This window comes from Phragmites australis, chromosome 15 (genome assembly GCF_958298935.1).
Source record: "Phragmites australis chromosome 15, lpPhrAust1.1, whole genome shotgun sequence".
NCBI classification, from domain to species: Eukaryota; Viridiplantae; Streptophyta; class Magnoliopsida; order Poales; family Poaceae; genus Phragmites; species Phragmites australis.
The window spans coordinates 16,320,059-16,337,193 of NC_084935.1; the positions used below are offsets into that span (position 1 = coordinate 16,320,059).

A 17,135-nucleotide genomic window follows, 5' to 3' on the forward strand; every position below is an offset into this window, starting at 1 on the left:
ATGTCGACATAATAATTCCCTCCAAGCGGTGAAGGCTTGTAGGAGGTTAGGCTCTGATACCAATTGAAAGTGCCTAGAGGGGGGGTGAATAGGCTTTTCTGAAATTTAAAACTAAAAACAGCGGATTAAACTGCCGGATATTCCGGTGAAGTCCGGATACTCCGGTATGGTCCGGAGTATCCGGTCTAGTCCGGAGTCTCCGGCCTGATAGAAAAATTTAGAATAAATTTGCACTGAGGATCACAGCTAGATTCTATGAGATGCACTAGGTCAAGTAGATGTTACTAAGCTAGAACAACAAATAAAACTAGCAAGATTGATACTATAGCAATTTAAATGACAAATGATTAAATGCACACGATCAAGTGATTTTCACAAAATAGAACACGAGAATATATCCCGGAGTTCGGCCACCTCACAAAGAAGTGCCTACGTCTCCGTTGAGGAGCTCACAAAGAGCCGGGTCTTCTCCAACCCTATCCTCTTCTAGCGACCACAAAGATCAAGCTAGAAATTCTTACTCAATATGAAGGTGCTTACAAACTTCCCGAGGCACACCACAAGTTTTGGGTGCTCTTCGGGCAACTCCTTTCCTTTTAGAAACCCAAAGCTTCAAAGGAAATGATCGCAGAAAATGCTCGATGAAGAACTCAATGCTCAAGTGGCTTGAACTCTCTCCAAACCCACACTCTCAAATTTTTGCAAATTTGGCTCTAGAGAAGATTGGAGAGGCTTTGAATGCTCTTAAAGTGCTCAAGAGGTCTCAAGGAAACCAACCACAGCAAGCACTAAATGCTATGGAGAGAGGGGGCATTTATAGCACTCTCTCACAGACTAGCCGTTACTGTTTTTGTCAGAGCTTACCGGAGTATCCGGTGTACACCGGAGTCTCCGGTCCTAAATCCAAAAACGGCGTCAGAACGGTCACCGAACGTGTCAGAACTAGCCGTTACAGTTCTGTTTAATTACCGGAGTCTCCGGTGAACACCGGAGTCTCCGGTCCTGTCAGTCTTTCCAAAAAGATTAAGTCCGGAGTCTAGCCGGACCCTCCGGCATCTTCAGGTACCGGAGTATCCGGTGAACACCGGAGACTCCGGTCTTTCATATTAAATATCAAAAAGATTAAACGCTAACCGAGAGCCTCTGCCGGAGTCTACCTCGGAGACTCCGACTGCAAACAAAACATTTTACCGGAGTATCCGGTGAACACCGGAGACTCCGGTCTTTTTCTTGAAACGATTAATCCGAAGCCGAGACTCTCTGCCGGAGGCTAGCACGGAGACTCCGGCTGAGCGCTGAGTACCGGAGTATCCGGTGAACACCGGAGACTCCGGACTCAGATGATTTTCAGAAAGAGTTTCGTGTCCGTGAGTGAATGTGTCTCTCAATTGGGTGATTCTAAAGGATCTCTTGAGCATTGAGACACTAATCAAGCAAATAAATTCATCCATCTAGGAAAAAATCTATCCTAGACTCAATTGCAAAAGTAAAAAGAATTTAAGCCCTATCTTATATCCTTCGTTGATTCTTCAATTGTTTCGACGGGCGTCAAACGTTATTTACCTTCACAACTAATGCTCATACCTGTTCAATACTCACAAAGCATGTTAGTTCTTTAATCGTTTTGTCATCAATAAGCCAAAACCCACTTAGGAGGCCTAGATGCACTTTCAGCAAGGGAACCAATAGAGGGAAACTAGAAGGAGGGGAATTCAAGCATGTGCAAAAAACATAAACTTAATTACTCAAAGAGGTCAGCCCTATTTTAGACGGATTACAAAGATTTATCTCTCAAAACTCTCACATATTACATAGGCTAAGCACTCATCCTTCTCTCCTCTAAAACCCTAACTCTAAGGCTCTCAAATGGGTGGCACAAGGGGGCTCAAGTAGCTAGTTCAAAGCTCTCTCTAGCCCTAACCCTCCATTTATATGCCTAGCAAACTTGGCCCTTAAGTTTCCTAACTTTTCTCCAAAATACCCATCTTGTAGTGCACACCTACCTACCATCAAGGGTATTTTGGTCCATTTTCTTCTCCATTCATCGGACGGCCGCGACGCCTTCACGACTTAGCTTTGCCTCGACGCAAGCTTCACGATGGTGCCACATACTCCTCTAGTCTTCCCACAGTTTTGAGGCCAAACCGCGAAACCGCCTGTACGCTTCTCAAAGCGTGACTCACCGCCTTGCTTACACTTTAAGCAAGTGCTTGGATATTGACGCGTGTACTCCGCCATGCAATCCTGACTGCCGGCAAGTCTCTCCCGCTCCTGATCCATCGGGCCGCCTTGTCACTTGCACCGGTATCCCTTTCGCTCGACTTTGTCAACACGCCGTCTCCATCCGCCTTCAATACTTTGCTTGACCTCCACGTGTTCAGCTAGGATCACCCTTGACTTTGCCCGGCCTCCTTAATAGTCTGGCACCAAGCACTCCGCTTGGCCCCGATCATCCCACCGTCGACCACCAAGTTGCATCCATCACTTGCACACCATGAGACATGCAAACACATATCTCCAACTCTAATTCCAATTAGTCCACAATCATTATGCTCAAATAAAATCTCAAATCAATTCAAATCACATATAGCTCATGCAAAATCGAATATCATCAAACTAAATAAATGACAATGTCAATCACTCATCACAAGAAAACCAAGGTATATTTCAACTTGGTTTCTCAATATATGCCTTTTTAAAGAGGATCCAGAGTAGGGTTTCAAAAACTGAACTTGGATTGAAAACTGGTCCCTAGTGGTTTTGTCGGTTTTCGCGAATACCGCTCGAAAACCAACGAAAACTGATAAAATTTGGACAAATTTTGCCAAAAAATTGAATTGACCGAATTCTACTGAATTCTCCACCGGTTTCGGTTATCAAACCGCAGCGAATTGATCAAAATTTGCGAATGCTGGTTTGTATTCGATGAATTTGTAAACCCTGATCGTGAGGTGTGAAATAATTACTTCTTTAAAAGAAAAGGGGGTGTGGAATGATTGATATCCTCAACTGCTTCGTGACATCACAAGAAGGATGTTTGTTCACCGACCGTCAAGATCTCCGTTGATTCAGGAACTTGGTTGCAACTAATTTTGTTATGGTTTTTATCCTTGGATATAGGTAATGCGAGTGAAATCATGTTGAAACTTACATCTAAGAGTTTGTTCGGTATAGCTATATTTTTAGAGCGGGTTATCCATAGTTTTTAGAGCTATTCATCCATAGTTTCATAAATTCTTAGAGGATCTTTGATTGAGATATATTATTCTTATTTTAAACTATAAATATATATTTAAATCACTTATTTTATTTACAAATTTGAATTTTGTATGGATCTTGATCCGGAGCTTTACCAAATAATATCTAAATGTAATGAGACACGTTTAGACCTTAAAATTGATACCATAAGGAGGCCTACAGCCGGCCTTGAGCGCCTACGCCTCTGGCCAAGTTAGTGACGAGAAGGTGACATGCGTGTGTCTATAGATACACGCATTGATTGATTAGCATGAACAACATGCGTGTACGTTCAAACATGTATCTACATGGATCAGTGAACGCACGGCGCCGCATCCATCCCTTCCACGAGAGTACATTCAGCACGCATATATAGCCGGGTGCTGCGTCAAACGAGAGAGAGAGAGAGAGAGAGAGAGGGGGAGAGAGAGCACAGGTGCAGGCAGGATCCATGGCCATGGCCGGAGGTGTGCTCGATCTTCTACTGCTCGCCTTCTCCGCCTTCCAGCTCAGATCACATGGTATGTACTGCTCACGTAGAAAATACTATTCTTCTGATTCGTTCTTGATTTCCCATCTCTTGTGTCTCTCGGGTTTATATTGGTTCGGTACCACTCGTATATACACATGCTGCTCCATCATCGGTCTAGCTACGAACCCCTAGCGAGCATTGAAGATAACATTCCAACGACTTATAAATTGGAAAATTCTATCAAGCGTTAGGATGATATGTGTTCCCACATGGGAGTGGTACATTGAAGATTATTCGCCAACTTCAGTGACGCTTGCGGTAGTACTAATTAAGCAATAATGTTCATGTACTCGGGATTTCATATCCGTAAGCGTTGCTAGCAACTAGCGAAATTCACCTTTTGTTATTTCAACACTTCGGCTGTGTGTTCCCTTCCAAACATGTTCAACTCAACTGTGGCACAGTACTGCCCAACAGTGAGACTTCTTAACTCTCTAGTTAGAAACCGGAGTTCGGTTCCAACCGACAACATGTTTAATGGGTTATTTATGGGCATTTTTTGTTATGAATTTTAAGGTAGGTGACTTAGAATAATGTGTGCTATCGGTTATCCAGTTGTTTTTTTTTTTGCCTTCAAAATTTATTATGTTTACGTCGTACCACATTGTGAAATTGTACATGATCTTTCGAAATGAAAGGGGTTCGGTTCAACTTGTTTTAGTTGCAGTGGAAAATTAGATCCAACTTTTTGTTTAGTTTCGCACGGATGGATCCAACAATGTGGTACAACGTAAACATAATAAATTTTGAAGGCTAATTAAAAACAACTGGATGACCGATATCACAAGCATGGCCAAAAATAGACAATTAATCAGTTTATTCATGATAATGGTGTGTTGTTATTATTGTTCCAGAGGTGTGCACGCATGCATCCGTGTTCGTGGCCACCTTTTCCTTATGAGAATTCTGAGAGGAAGTAGGTTATTTCTCTGAACGTTATTCCTATAGGTTATTTCAAATGCTCAAAATATGTCGTACTTCAGTTTCTTTCTCAGAATGTCTAGAAACCACTGGCCGCCTGTAACTGAAAATCTCAGCACCCCTCTAAATTGTTCACTTCCGAGATATTTCCTGCTCACATTGGTAATATATATGATCTTTGTTGTACGAAGATATGCAGCATGTTAGCCTCATATACGCACATAAACTGACTATATCTGGATCTACTTCTGAACTCTTTTACATGCTTCTCGTTCATATATACGTTTACATGCATATGTACCGATACTCATGCTTTTCGTGCAATGTCCATTTCGTCCATAACGTACGCACACTGCATACGCACCTATTCGATGGTTTGTTTGTTGCTCTGTCTCCTTTTCTCTTATCCTCTTGTCTTTGTTTGCACAAGAAATTAAAGCAACCCCTTGTAATAGACAAATGGCAGTTTTTCATTTGCTTGCTCCTCTTTGTTTTGCACAAGCAGTCGCCATGTTTGTTGGCAAGAAGGTAGGGCGAGAAACTGAGTTCGTCCATTGTCACGCCAGCAGCTAGCAAGTCCGCTGCCCCAATTAGTAGCCGAGCGAAGAGGCGCGAGCCTCCATTGGAGCGCACACCTTTCAAATTGTAGCTTTTCTTAGATAATAGAAAACGAGTTTCAAGCCTCTGCACTGCTTGATGCACACAGCTTGGTTCCTTATTACAATCATGCTGCAAGTATTTAAAATAGGAGAAAAAATAGTTCATAAACTCCATGGCATACAAATCAGCTACCAATGAGTCTATTACTAAAGCGCCACCTATTCTTACGAAGATATCCATCGTTACAACCTCCAAAACATGGCATGCCTTGCGAACGACATCCCTGTCCTCCTCGTTCTGCAACAAACTCTAATATCTCAGTCAGTATGTGCCTTGAAAAGTGCCTGCATGAAAGTTGTGATTGGTATTTTCACAAAAATAATATCATTTCGACATAGCCATATAGCCCAACAAATAACTGCTACACCGACAAAGATCTTATTCTTATTAAGTTGCCCAACACCTATAACTTATCCGCCTATCATGTGGTTGATGTTTGTAGGTGTATCAATCTTAAAGGTAATTTTAATGACATGGCAAATTGATTTAGCAAAATGACACTTAAAGAACACCTATAACCCATCCGCCTATTATTTTGACTGCAAAAGCTATATTTAAGATCTCCATTCCAACTTTGTTTGCTAAGTTATCTTTAGTCAATAGGACTCTTCATCCTACATACCACGAGAAGATCTTCAAGAGTAATTTTAAGCACCATAAAAAATTATTGGAGAAGAAAATATCATTGTTTGTCATTTGCCTATACATAATTTGGACCGTAAGTTGTCCACTACTATCACGGTTTCGTATAAAAGCATCTATTTTCTGTGTCAATCATATGTTAACTAACTTGAGCACTAGATTATACCAGAAAGTTAATCTGTCTCCAATAATCAGATTGCAAAAAGATATATTAAGGGGTATATTACTTATAACATCCGTTATAATATAGCATCTCTATGCCTCACTATATAAAATAGGGGCGGATATTATTGGTTAAGAGGGTATTCAAATGGTAGCTAGACATGTGGTATCCGTGTATCGATCCAGCGCACGAGATCGGCCGGTTTTGCGCGCAGATCGGCTCGTTTGCTGGCCATGCCCAATGAAAGAAACGCCAAGCGATGAAGCTGATCAAGTCAGGGAGGTCGTCCGGCGTCAGACCACTGCAAATATATAGGAGTATCTTCCAACCAAGTGGTTCCTCTATAGGATCCATCTCTCGATCTTTGGTGATCACGTAAGAGTCGCAACCACGCCATCACGCCAGATGTCGTGCCCGAATTTTACCGGTGTCGTCCCCAAGGTCCATCTTAGCCACCGTCGGAATGGAACTCAGATTGGTTTGTTTCTTACCCATTCATAGCAAGTATTGCCGACAGTTTTCAAGTCAGAAATTCAGCCTCTACTACAGAAAAACTTTTTAACTCAATGTGTTGGCTTCCTGCTCGGGAAATTAATTAAAGACTTTTTAACTCAAACATTCAAATTCTTATCTTGGAAATGAAACTTTCTTCTCAGCAACCACAACTCTCAACTTAAAATTTGGCGTTCTACTTAGAAACTAAAATTTAACTACGGTGTTCGAATGCTCAACTTCAAAAATTCAACTTACCATCAACAAAACGCATTAGGCGGGGAAAAATTGAGTTGAACATGACATCAGATATCCCTGCAACTTGTATAAAGATCATGCCTACAAATTGGGGTTCGAATTTTCGCGGACTGTGCAAATGAACAAATTAAGACCCTGGGATTCGTAGATAAAAGAAGATAGGGTGGCCTGCTTAGGTTAAGAAGAACAACTTGTAAATGACACCCAGGTTATATTTTTCTAGTAGTAGTCATGCTATCAGTGACTGCATGCCAATTCCATGAAAACAAAATTGCATGTACATCGATCAAATTCGGACCAATGAAATTTATGATTAAGCTTTTTATCAACTCATCTCTTCGATCTACGTTGTCGACCACATGATCCAACAGTCGAATCGGTGTGGCAACAGTGGATGGAAGTGATAAAAATCAGTTTCTTGACACACGGTTGTTGCACGACCCTCAGGTGCGACGGCAGTGAAGTTCACCTTCCTCAACAACTGCCCGGAAACCGTCTGGCCGGCGACACTGACCTCCGGAGGCCGCCCGTCGTTTCCGACAACCGGTTTCGTCCTGGCACCGGGGGCCTCCCTCTCCTTCGCCGGCGTGGGTGCCACGTGGTCGGGCCGGGTGTGGAGCCGCTACCGGTGCACCACCTCCGGCGCGCGCTTCTCCTGCGAGTCCGGCGACTGCGGGACGGGCCAGGTCGAGTGCAACGGCGCCGGCGGCGCCCCGCCGGCCACTCTGGCCGAGTTCACCCTCGGCGGCGGCGCCGGCGCCGTCACGGACTTCTACGACGTGAGCAACGTCGACGGCTTCAACCTGCCCGTGGAGATCGAGCCAGCCGGGGGGCGCTGCCAGAGTTCGTCGTGCCCGGCGGACATCAACCGGGTGTGCCCAAGCGAGCTGGCGGTGAGAGCAACATCTCCGTTGTCATCGGCCAGGAACGGGAGCGGCGGCGGTGCCGTGGCCGCGGTGGTGGGATGCAAGAGCGCGTGCCTGGCATTCGGGACGGACGAGTACTGCTGCCGCGGGCGGTTCGCGTCGCCGGCGACGTGCGAGCCGAGCAGGTACTCGAGGCTGTTCAAGTCACAGTGCCCGCAGGCGTACAGCTACGCGTTCGACGACGGGAGCAGCACCTTCACCTGCAACGGCACCGTGGACTACCAGGTCACATTCTGCCCCGGCCCCGGTTCGAGAATCCAGGCCGTGCCACTGCCGCCCAAGGGGAACAGCTTATAAACGGATTGGTCATGTCAAATTGTCTAGTAGCCACAACTATATACGTGCCCACGTAAGTTAAAAGCTGTCCATTTCAGTTGATTTTAGCACGTAATAGTGCATTATCAGAGGGAACATACTTTCGTACAACCCATTTGTATAATTCTGTTACAACCAGTTGCTATCAGTACTACTACTCCTATTCTTTTCAATTTGACGTTTATGAATTTTTGCAGTATTTTTTACAACTTAAAGTCAATAGCCATCAATGAATTTATACTTTTGTGAAAGCATTTTCAAATACAAATCTAGTGGCATAATATTCATATAGCCAAACTTGATAGCTTTTCACATATGAATGGTCAAAGTTTAATTGTAAAGGTTGACCGCATGGATTATAGGACGCCAAAAAAAAAACGGAGTGAGTATGATTCAGTGAGGCTTTCGGCATTGCAAAATTGATGTAGCTATGCTACATGCTCTTCTTCCTTGGTTCGGAAAGCGACGACAACCCTTTTTTTCTTTCCGCTGAAATCATTGCAGCATGGAGTGCTGCCAAGCATTGACAACTCCAAATCCTTAATCATGTAGTTCTTGTGTAGTGCATGATTGTAGGATCAAGATGTTCAAAAGGAGGTGAATTAGGTTCTATAACTTTTTCTATCTAGTAACTATTAAAAAAAATTAAACAACTTTAGTCTAAATGTACACTAGTTTCTAAGTGAACTATCCTATGAATAAAGAAGCTCAACCAAATTACATCCCTATTCTAGCATAGCAAACCTATTAAAGAAAATTGCGAGAGTAATGTAAATGTAGAGTTTAAATGCTAGAAGTAAAATGCTGAAAAGTAAAAAAAAAAAAAGATATGGAAACTCAATTTTTTTCTTAAGTATCGAGTAGTTGATGCTCCCCTATCATTTGAGCACCCATGCAAGGGTACAACTCCCTCTTGATCTTGTGGAAGGGGCCAAGCGCTCCCTAGTGGTAATCCTTCTCCACTTTAGATCAATAGACTCCAAACAATCACTTCACAATAAAGCTCCTCAAGATCAAACACCACCACCAAATTTTCTGGTGACGTCAATCATCAAGAGTAACAAAGCTAATAACCACACTTGATTTAATCTAAGCTAAAGAGATTAGTGGATTCACAATAGCTACTCTCCTAGCACTAATAATAACTACTACATAATTTGTTTTATATACTAACCTATCACTGCCAGTTTCTAATAGACCGGTAGTGTTGAGGTATTACTGTTGGTTCGTAAGCTGTGCATGAAGAATCTATTATCGTGACTTATGAACTGGTAGTGATAAAAGGCATCACTACCGGCTCAAGCCGTCGCCCGGCAGTGATGCCCAAATCCTTCATCACTGCCAGTTAAAGCCATAGACCGGTAGTGATTCTAGGGTCAGACCTGAATTTTAAGTTCAATCCAATTAAGTCTCGCATCTGCTCATCCGGTTAAGTCTCTCTCAATCTCTCCTCTCTCTCGTATCTCAATCGATCTCCTATGTCTTAATCCAGTTAAGTCTCTCTCAATCTCTCCTCTCTCTGGTATCTCAATCGATCTCTCAATCCAGTTAAGTCTCTCTCCATCTCTCCTCTCTCTCATATTTCAATCGATCTCCTCATGGCGTCAAGGAATGACTTCCCAGCGAAGGTCTCCCTTGCTGACCGCGACGTTGCCACGCTATACTATTCACTAGGACGCTTCGACCTTGACTACTCCGCCAAGTGCACCAGTGTTGCTTCCCCCGACTTCGGCGACATCTATAGCCAGCAGGGCCACAACACACTCGACCGGTGCGCCACACAGCAGCAATAGCCACGACACTCCATCTTTGTTGTCCATCCAAATCTGTGATGTTAATCTTTCTATGAAGATGTGAATGTTTGCAGGTTGTTGATTTCTTTCTTCCTGCGTGGATGTGAATCTTTCTGTGGATACGAATGTTTGATGTCTGTGAATGTGAATGTTTGATGCCACTGAGCACGATGATGTGAATGTTTGATCTTGCTGCACTCATGGATGAAACCGGCAATGGTGGTGTTGTGGTGGTCGCCAGACGACGGAGTGTGTGCGGGGACCAGCGAGCAAGTTGTAATACTGGATTTTTTTAGAGAGAAAAAAGGAGTTTTGACCAAAAATTAACTTTTTGATTTGTTGCTCGTATGGACGATCGAAGACCGTGGTTGCGTTCATCTCGTCGAGACGAACCCATTTTGCTATTCATATGTCCGTTCCGGGCACTTTGTGACCCGTAGCGAGCCCGATAAATTTAGACCGTTCGTTGTTTTTTAAAAAAATAAAAAAAGAAGAGATAAAGCTCCGAATGGATCGGTCGTCACCCCGACCCATCCAGAGTTTTCGTGCCGCCTCTCGTGTTCTCTCTCTCTCTCTCTCTCTCTCTCTCTCTCTCTCTCTCTCTCTCTCTCTCTCCCGTCGCCGTGCCGTGCTGTCTCCGCCGGTTTGAGCCATGCTGCCGCCCGCGTGCGCGTCGCCGCGCCTCTGTGCCGCGTGCCTGAGCATCGCGCCGCTGCCACTCGCCGCCGTGCGCCGGGCCGCCGCTGTCGAGCTGGGCCGCGCCTGCGTGCCGCTGCTGCACGCCGTCGTGCTGCCGTGCAAGCCGGCCGCCGTTGCCTCTGTGCTAGCAGCTGAGAGAAGCAAGCAAGCAAGCAGCAAGCTGGCAGAGCAAAGAAGCCAGGAAGAAGAAAGGAAAAAAAGAAAAGAGAAGAAAAAGAAAAAGAGAAAAAGGAAAAAAAAGAGAAGAAAAAGGAAGAAAAAAAAGAAGAAAAAGGGAAAAGTTGGAAATTTCGTAATTTGGTCGGATTCATCGTCAATCCTTCGAAGGTGATTCCTCGGTAATTCCTAGACGTTTGTGGTTGGATTAAATCAAATCAATCAATTCCTGTCATATCATTTCATGTGATCAGTAGTCCGATTCATTTCGATAATCGTTATTGATTCGAAGATACGACATCCGAGTCAAAACATTTATTTCTTTCAACAAAGCAAAGTCTAATTAGTAAGAACTTTGATTCGACTCTGAATTGAAAATAGTGTATCATTTCATGTGATACGGTTTTCTGTTCGGTTTTCCGGAATATAGGCGTATATGCGACGTTTTCAGGTGTAGGATGGACGCTTCATATTTTATGTGTTTTAAATGTGTTTTAGTGCTAATAATATACCTGTACAGGTGGTAGTACTTCCGGACGTACTTGATCGAAATCTCTTCGTCGATTTTGGTAAAAGGCAAGTAACGTGGGGGTGTGATTCCGTACTATGTTTATATTCATGTCTTACTTCTTCTGCAAATAAAATTAAAGTATATGGTTTTTCTCTAATTCATTCAAATCATGGATGATGTTGCATTCAATTATTTAAATCCATGCTTTTCTTATTGATTTGGATTGTACCTTTGTCTTCATGAATCAGTTGTGGTTTTTATCACGAGTCATTCACATGCATACATATGCATTTATGCACTTCATATGGTGACAAAGACTGATCACTGCCATCGTGCGTGATTCATACCGATACATGGAGTTGCATGAGATGTTGGCATCGTCCAGCTCTCAAATGGAGTTGCATCATGGCATTCATACATTTTTTTATATGATATCTGGAGAATACAGAACTCTGAGAGTTAAATGTCATATTTTGTGGGAGACCGGGTTGGAGTCTGTCGTTACTTTCTCGACAAATACTTCTGAAAAGTTATTCTCTTTAAAACCATATGTTTTTTCTATGTTGTGAGAAGAATGTTCAATTCCCAAATACTTTTGAACTGAGTGAGATATGTTTATATTCATAGCTGTTACTTGCTGAGCTCGTCTCACCCCCTGTTAAATCTTTTACAGGTATATTTAGAATGTTGATGTGCATTTTGGGGATGGATCTTGGTAGTTGCACGCACTACCTCATCATGATGTCGATAACTCAACTGCTGTTTAGAAGTTGTGTTTTTTTTGGTGATCTGTCGTTTGTTTTGTATATATTGTGGTAAGTGTTGGGTAATGGGTAGGCTATGAAATCGCTATGAAAATCTCATCGGATCGATCGTATCGAGCCAATTCCGAGTCATTTATAATGCCTCAATTTCCATTAGATCAATCCCATTGATCATCGCGTGAGGTTTTTCCAGAAACGATGACAGCACACACGACCTCGATCTGCTGTTCTCCCGACCATGTCGCGATGCATGCAGTTAGCCCCGATGGTGATTCCAGCCGGTAGGGGCAAGTCGCACGCAAAACCAGGTGGGAGATCGAGCTAATCTTTTTGGCTATGCGGTTTCATCGACTGGCATCTCATCCGATCTCTAATTCACCAACCGTGCATTGATCAATCCATCATATGAACTGATCAAAAACAAAAGATCTAATCTATTTCTATCACATATCTTCTATATGTGACTGATCCAGATCGAAAACTACGTGGGATGGCTCTGATACCACTGTTGGGTTATGCTAGCACAAAATAAATTTTCTCTACTGCATTCAACCAGGAAGCCATGCGAGTAGGGGATCATGAATCGTTACCACTTGACGAGCAGTGCAGCGGAAGAAGAGTTGGAGCAGACCAATCCAACGTCGTGCGCGTCAAGTAGTCGATCGTCAACCTCGTCCCGAGCACGTCCCGAGCACCTTCCGAGTATTCGCGAGTACGTCCCGAGTACTCCTGAGCAGATCAGCACCGCAATAGTAGCAGCGCCTCTATGGTATCCACATGTACAAGGATGGAATCGCCGTGCGCCGGTGTACTAACACCGCGCGCCCGGCTAGGGTTTCGAAGGGAGTTCGAGAATAGGAGGCGGCCAGGGTTTTTGGTGGCAAGATCTGTTTTTTGGGAAAAACTCAATGCGCCTTGGCCTCTGCCTATTCTTATATAGAGCACGCTAATGGGCCTTTAATCAACATTAAAGCCCATTATGACTCTAAACCCTAATGGTCCTTTAATCAACATTAAAGCCCATTAGCAGATCCAATCCGCAAACTCGATCGCCTCTAGGGCACATCACCAACAGTAAGACGCTGGTAGCGTCGTGAAGATTGCTATATATGTTGGTTATATCATATTTTGTCTGCCTGTGATCTTTTTTGTGGTCAGTTATATCGCCCCTATAGAGGAAATGCTGCCAAAATTTGCTATTTTCAAATTTATGCTTAGTTGTAAAGTAGGGTGTTACGCTGCAGAGAAAGGTTATGGGTAAAAAGAAGGTCTTTATCCTGGTGCTGCGGAGACCGGTGTTGCTGATCGGCAAGTTCACCATCTCTCTGAGAAAGAGGAGCCACCATTGTGGTGCTGGCCTCACCCGCTGTAGTAAGCTTTCTTTTGCTTAGGTGGTATCAGAGCATAGGCTTTAGGTTCTAGGGTAAGAAGTTAATAACTTGACACACTTGCACTTGTAGGATGGAAAAGGGTTTGCATATCTTTTCATATGCCTTGTTCCGCTATATTCCCTTTAGTTCATTTGTTTGAAGTATGTTTGCAGTTTAGTGCTTGTTTACTTATCTGTTATGGTGTTTGTAGCTATGCCGCCAAAGGTGCGAGGTCGTGGTCGAGGTAACGAGGCAGGTCGTAGTCGTACAACAGTCCCAGGTCGTGGTGATGCGTAGTTATCGGCCGCTGAGGTTGAGTCCTCTCAACCAGGAAGTATCAGTCAAGCGGAATTAATGACCACTATGAAGGAGATACAAGAAGAGCTAAGAGCATTAAGACAGGCTGTTCCAAATACTCCTGCTGCTGCTAGAGTTGTGGCACGTGAGATACCTGAAGGGGGTGCTACTAGTGGGGTAACGCTCCGTGAATGGGTTAGTATGAAATTAGACTCCTTTGATGGATCAGGGACTCCAATTCAGGCTGCAGATTAGCTTGCTTATATAGAAATGCAGCTGGATACTTTTGATGTGTTGCCTCGAGACAAGGTTAGATATGTGATACAGTTGATGAAGGGAGAAGCCCAGATCTGGTGGAGAGGTGTACAGTCAGCCAGGACTGTTGCCCATGGGGACCTTACCTGGTCTGAGTTTGTCAGACAATTTGAGAGGAGATTTTATCCAGCTACTTTTCTGGATAAAATGCAAATTGACTTAAACAACTATACACAAGGTCAGAAATCAGTGGCAGAGTATGAAGTGGGCTTTAATCAAATTGTGCGCTTTGTACCTCATGTAGCCCACGATGATGCAGAGAAGGCCAGATGTTTCAGACAGGGTTTGAAGCCTTTTATCTGTCATGTGCTTGGTGCTTTTGTTGTTACAGATTTTCGCTCTATGGTTGAACAAGCTTCTGGTGTTGAGTTGCAGTAAGCTTACACTGATGATATTTGTAAGACATCGGGAGCCGATCAGCATAAAGGACCAGAAGAGAAGAAGAGTCATTTTGGTGGTCCCATCCATAAGAAGTATAAGGGACAACAACGTCACCAACCATACTGTGGTGGACCCTCTCGGATACATCCTCCAGGCACCAGTACCCAATTTCGTACAGTGGTTAAACCCGGTTTTGGTTTGGTGTGCTTCAAGTGTGGTGATTCACATATGCAGAGTGAATGTTCTTGGAAGGGGAACTGTTCGGTATGTGGTCGTCCAGGCCACAAGGATGTGGTGTGTCGCAGAAACCTGAACAGTTGTATCAGGTGGGAACCAGTATCTTCTTCTTCTGGGGTTTCTTCTTCATCGAAGGGATCAGCACATGTATTGGCTGCTACTCCTACTCCTACAGTCATTACTGGCCCTATGGCTCCACCGATGCAGTATTATCTTCCTTCTACAGTTCCCACTGGGCCTTACTAGTCAAATCAGCCTATGATTCCTCAGGGAACTTCTACACCGACATTGCCGTTGGTTGGGTTATCTTCTTCCCACATTGCAGGAACCTCTTCATCTCAGACACCTTCGGGGTTATATACTTTACCTAGTGCTGAGATCGTAGGTCATAATGACGTGGTGACAGGTATCTTACCTGTGGACTCCTTTGATGCACATATTTTATTTGATTCTGGAGCTAGCTTTTCCTTTGTCTCGGTAGACTTCGTTAGACGAGCGAGTCTATCAGTACAACAAATTGGGCAATCTGTGGTAGTTAACTCCCCTAGTGGTCTTATATCCAGTTCTTATATTTGCCCGGGGTGTGTTATAAATATTGGAGATGAGGAATTCACAGCTAACTTGGTGATGATCAATTTAGAGTCCTTCAACGTTATTCTTGGTATGGACTGGCTTGCCCAATACCAAGCCATTATCTCTTGTTCTTTGAAAATCATCACCTTGCGAGCTCCATCAGGAGGGGAGATTGCTTTCCAAGGGAAGGCCTTGCCATATGCACTTTCCATGTTGTGCAGGATTTTCCCTAACCGATGGATGCGGAAATCTGGTGCTCTTTGGTCATTGGTTGAAGGGCAGGATGTCACTCTACGCGTGGAAGATATTCCAGTAGTGTGTCGTTATCCTGATGTGTTTCCTAGTGAGCTTCCAGGATTACCTCCTGAACGAGGACCAGTCTTCCGTATTGAGTTGATTCCAGGTACATAACCTATTTATAAGACTCCATACCGAATGGCTCCAATGGAACAAATGGAATTGAAGAAGCAATTAGATGAACTCCTTGCTAAGGGATTTATCAGACCGAGTACGTCGCCTTGGGCTACCCCTGTTTTATTTGTGGAAAAGAAAGATGGCACTAAAAGGCTTTGTGTGGATTATCGGGCGCTTAATCAAGTGACAATCAAAAACAAATATCCTCTACCTCGTATTGATGATCTTTTCGATCAGTTGAGGGGTGCTATGATATTTTTGAAGATTAATTTGCAATCGGGTTATCATCAATTGCGAATCCGAGATGAGGATATTGAGAAGACGGCTTTCAATACAAGGTATGGGCATTTTGAATATGTGGTTATGTCTTTTGGACTAACGAATGCCCCTGCTGTTTTTATGGAAGCCATGAACCGGATGCTCCATGAATATCTAGATGTCTTTGTGGTGGTTTTCATCGATGATATATTGATTTATTCCGAGTCAAAAGAGGAACATGAGGTGCACCTCAGTTTAGTGTTGGAGGCCCTTCGAAAGAATAAATTTTATGCGAAGCTAAAGAAATGTGCCTTTTGGCTCAAAGAAGTAAGTTTTCTTGGTCATGTTATTAATCAACATGGTATTACTGTGGACCCAAAGAATGTTGCTGCAGTATTAGAATGGCAAAGACCATCTAATGTGACAGAGATTCGAAGTTTTCTTGGACTCGCTGGCTATTACCGGCGCTTCGTACAAGATTTCTCCATTATCGCAAAACCTATGACTAGACTTACTCAAAAGGGCGTTCTATTTGTATGGACTGTTGAATGTGAGGTCAGTTTCCAAACCTTAAAGAATAAGTTGGTGAACGCTCCTATTTTGGCTTTGCCCGAGAGTGGTAAGCGTTTCACAGTTTACACTGATGCTTCTCGAATCGGACTTGGCTGTGTGCTTATGCAAGAAGGTCGGGTAATTGCATATGCTTCCAGACAATTGAAAACTCATGAACAGAATTATCCCACTCATGACTTAGAATTGGCTGCAGTGGTTTTTGCCTTGAAGAGTTGGAGGCATTACCTGTATGGTGAGTCATGTGATATTTTCACTGATCATAAGAGTCTCAAGTACATTTTTACTTAAAGAGATCTGAATCTGAGATAGTGAAGATGGTTAGAATTAATCAAAAACTATGATCTGACAATTCAGTATCATCCCATAAAGGCAAATGTGGTAGCTGACGCCCTTAGCAGAACAGGTGTACCTAAAGCAATAATGTCCTTACATTCAGACTTGGATTGGATGGGGATATCTTTTTGCTTTGCTAGCATTGTGCAGAAAGAAACTCAAATGATCATCCAATCTGCTATACCTGAACGTGTACGTGAAGCTCAACAGCATGATCGTCTTCTTTTAGAAGTTCGAAAGAGAATTTCAGCAGGAAAATCAAAAGAGTTTAGTGTGGATGAGCATGGTGCAATACGCTTTACAGGACGTCTTTGT

At 43.5% G+C, this 17,135-nt stretch overlaps 1 protein-coding gene across 1 annotated transcript; it reads left to right on the top strand.

Moving 5' to 3' along the window:
• Positions 1-3,653: 3,653 nt before the first annotated feature.
• LOC133893168 (thaumatin-like protein 1) lies at positions 3,654-8,276 on the top strand. Its single transcript, XM_062334140.1, has 2 exons — positions 3,654-3,758; positions 7,353-8,276. The coding sequence occupies exons 1-2, from the start codon at positions 3,689-3,691 to the stop codon at positions 8,126-8,128; spliced, it is 846 nt and encodes a 281-aa protein (XP_062190124.1). The 5' UTR covers positions 3,654-3,688; the 3' UTR covers positions 8,129-8,276.
• The last annotated feature ends 8,859 nt before the right edge of the window (positions 8,277-17,135 follow it).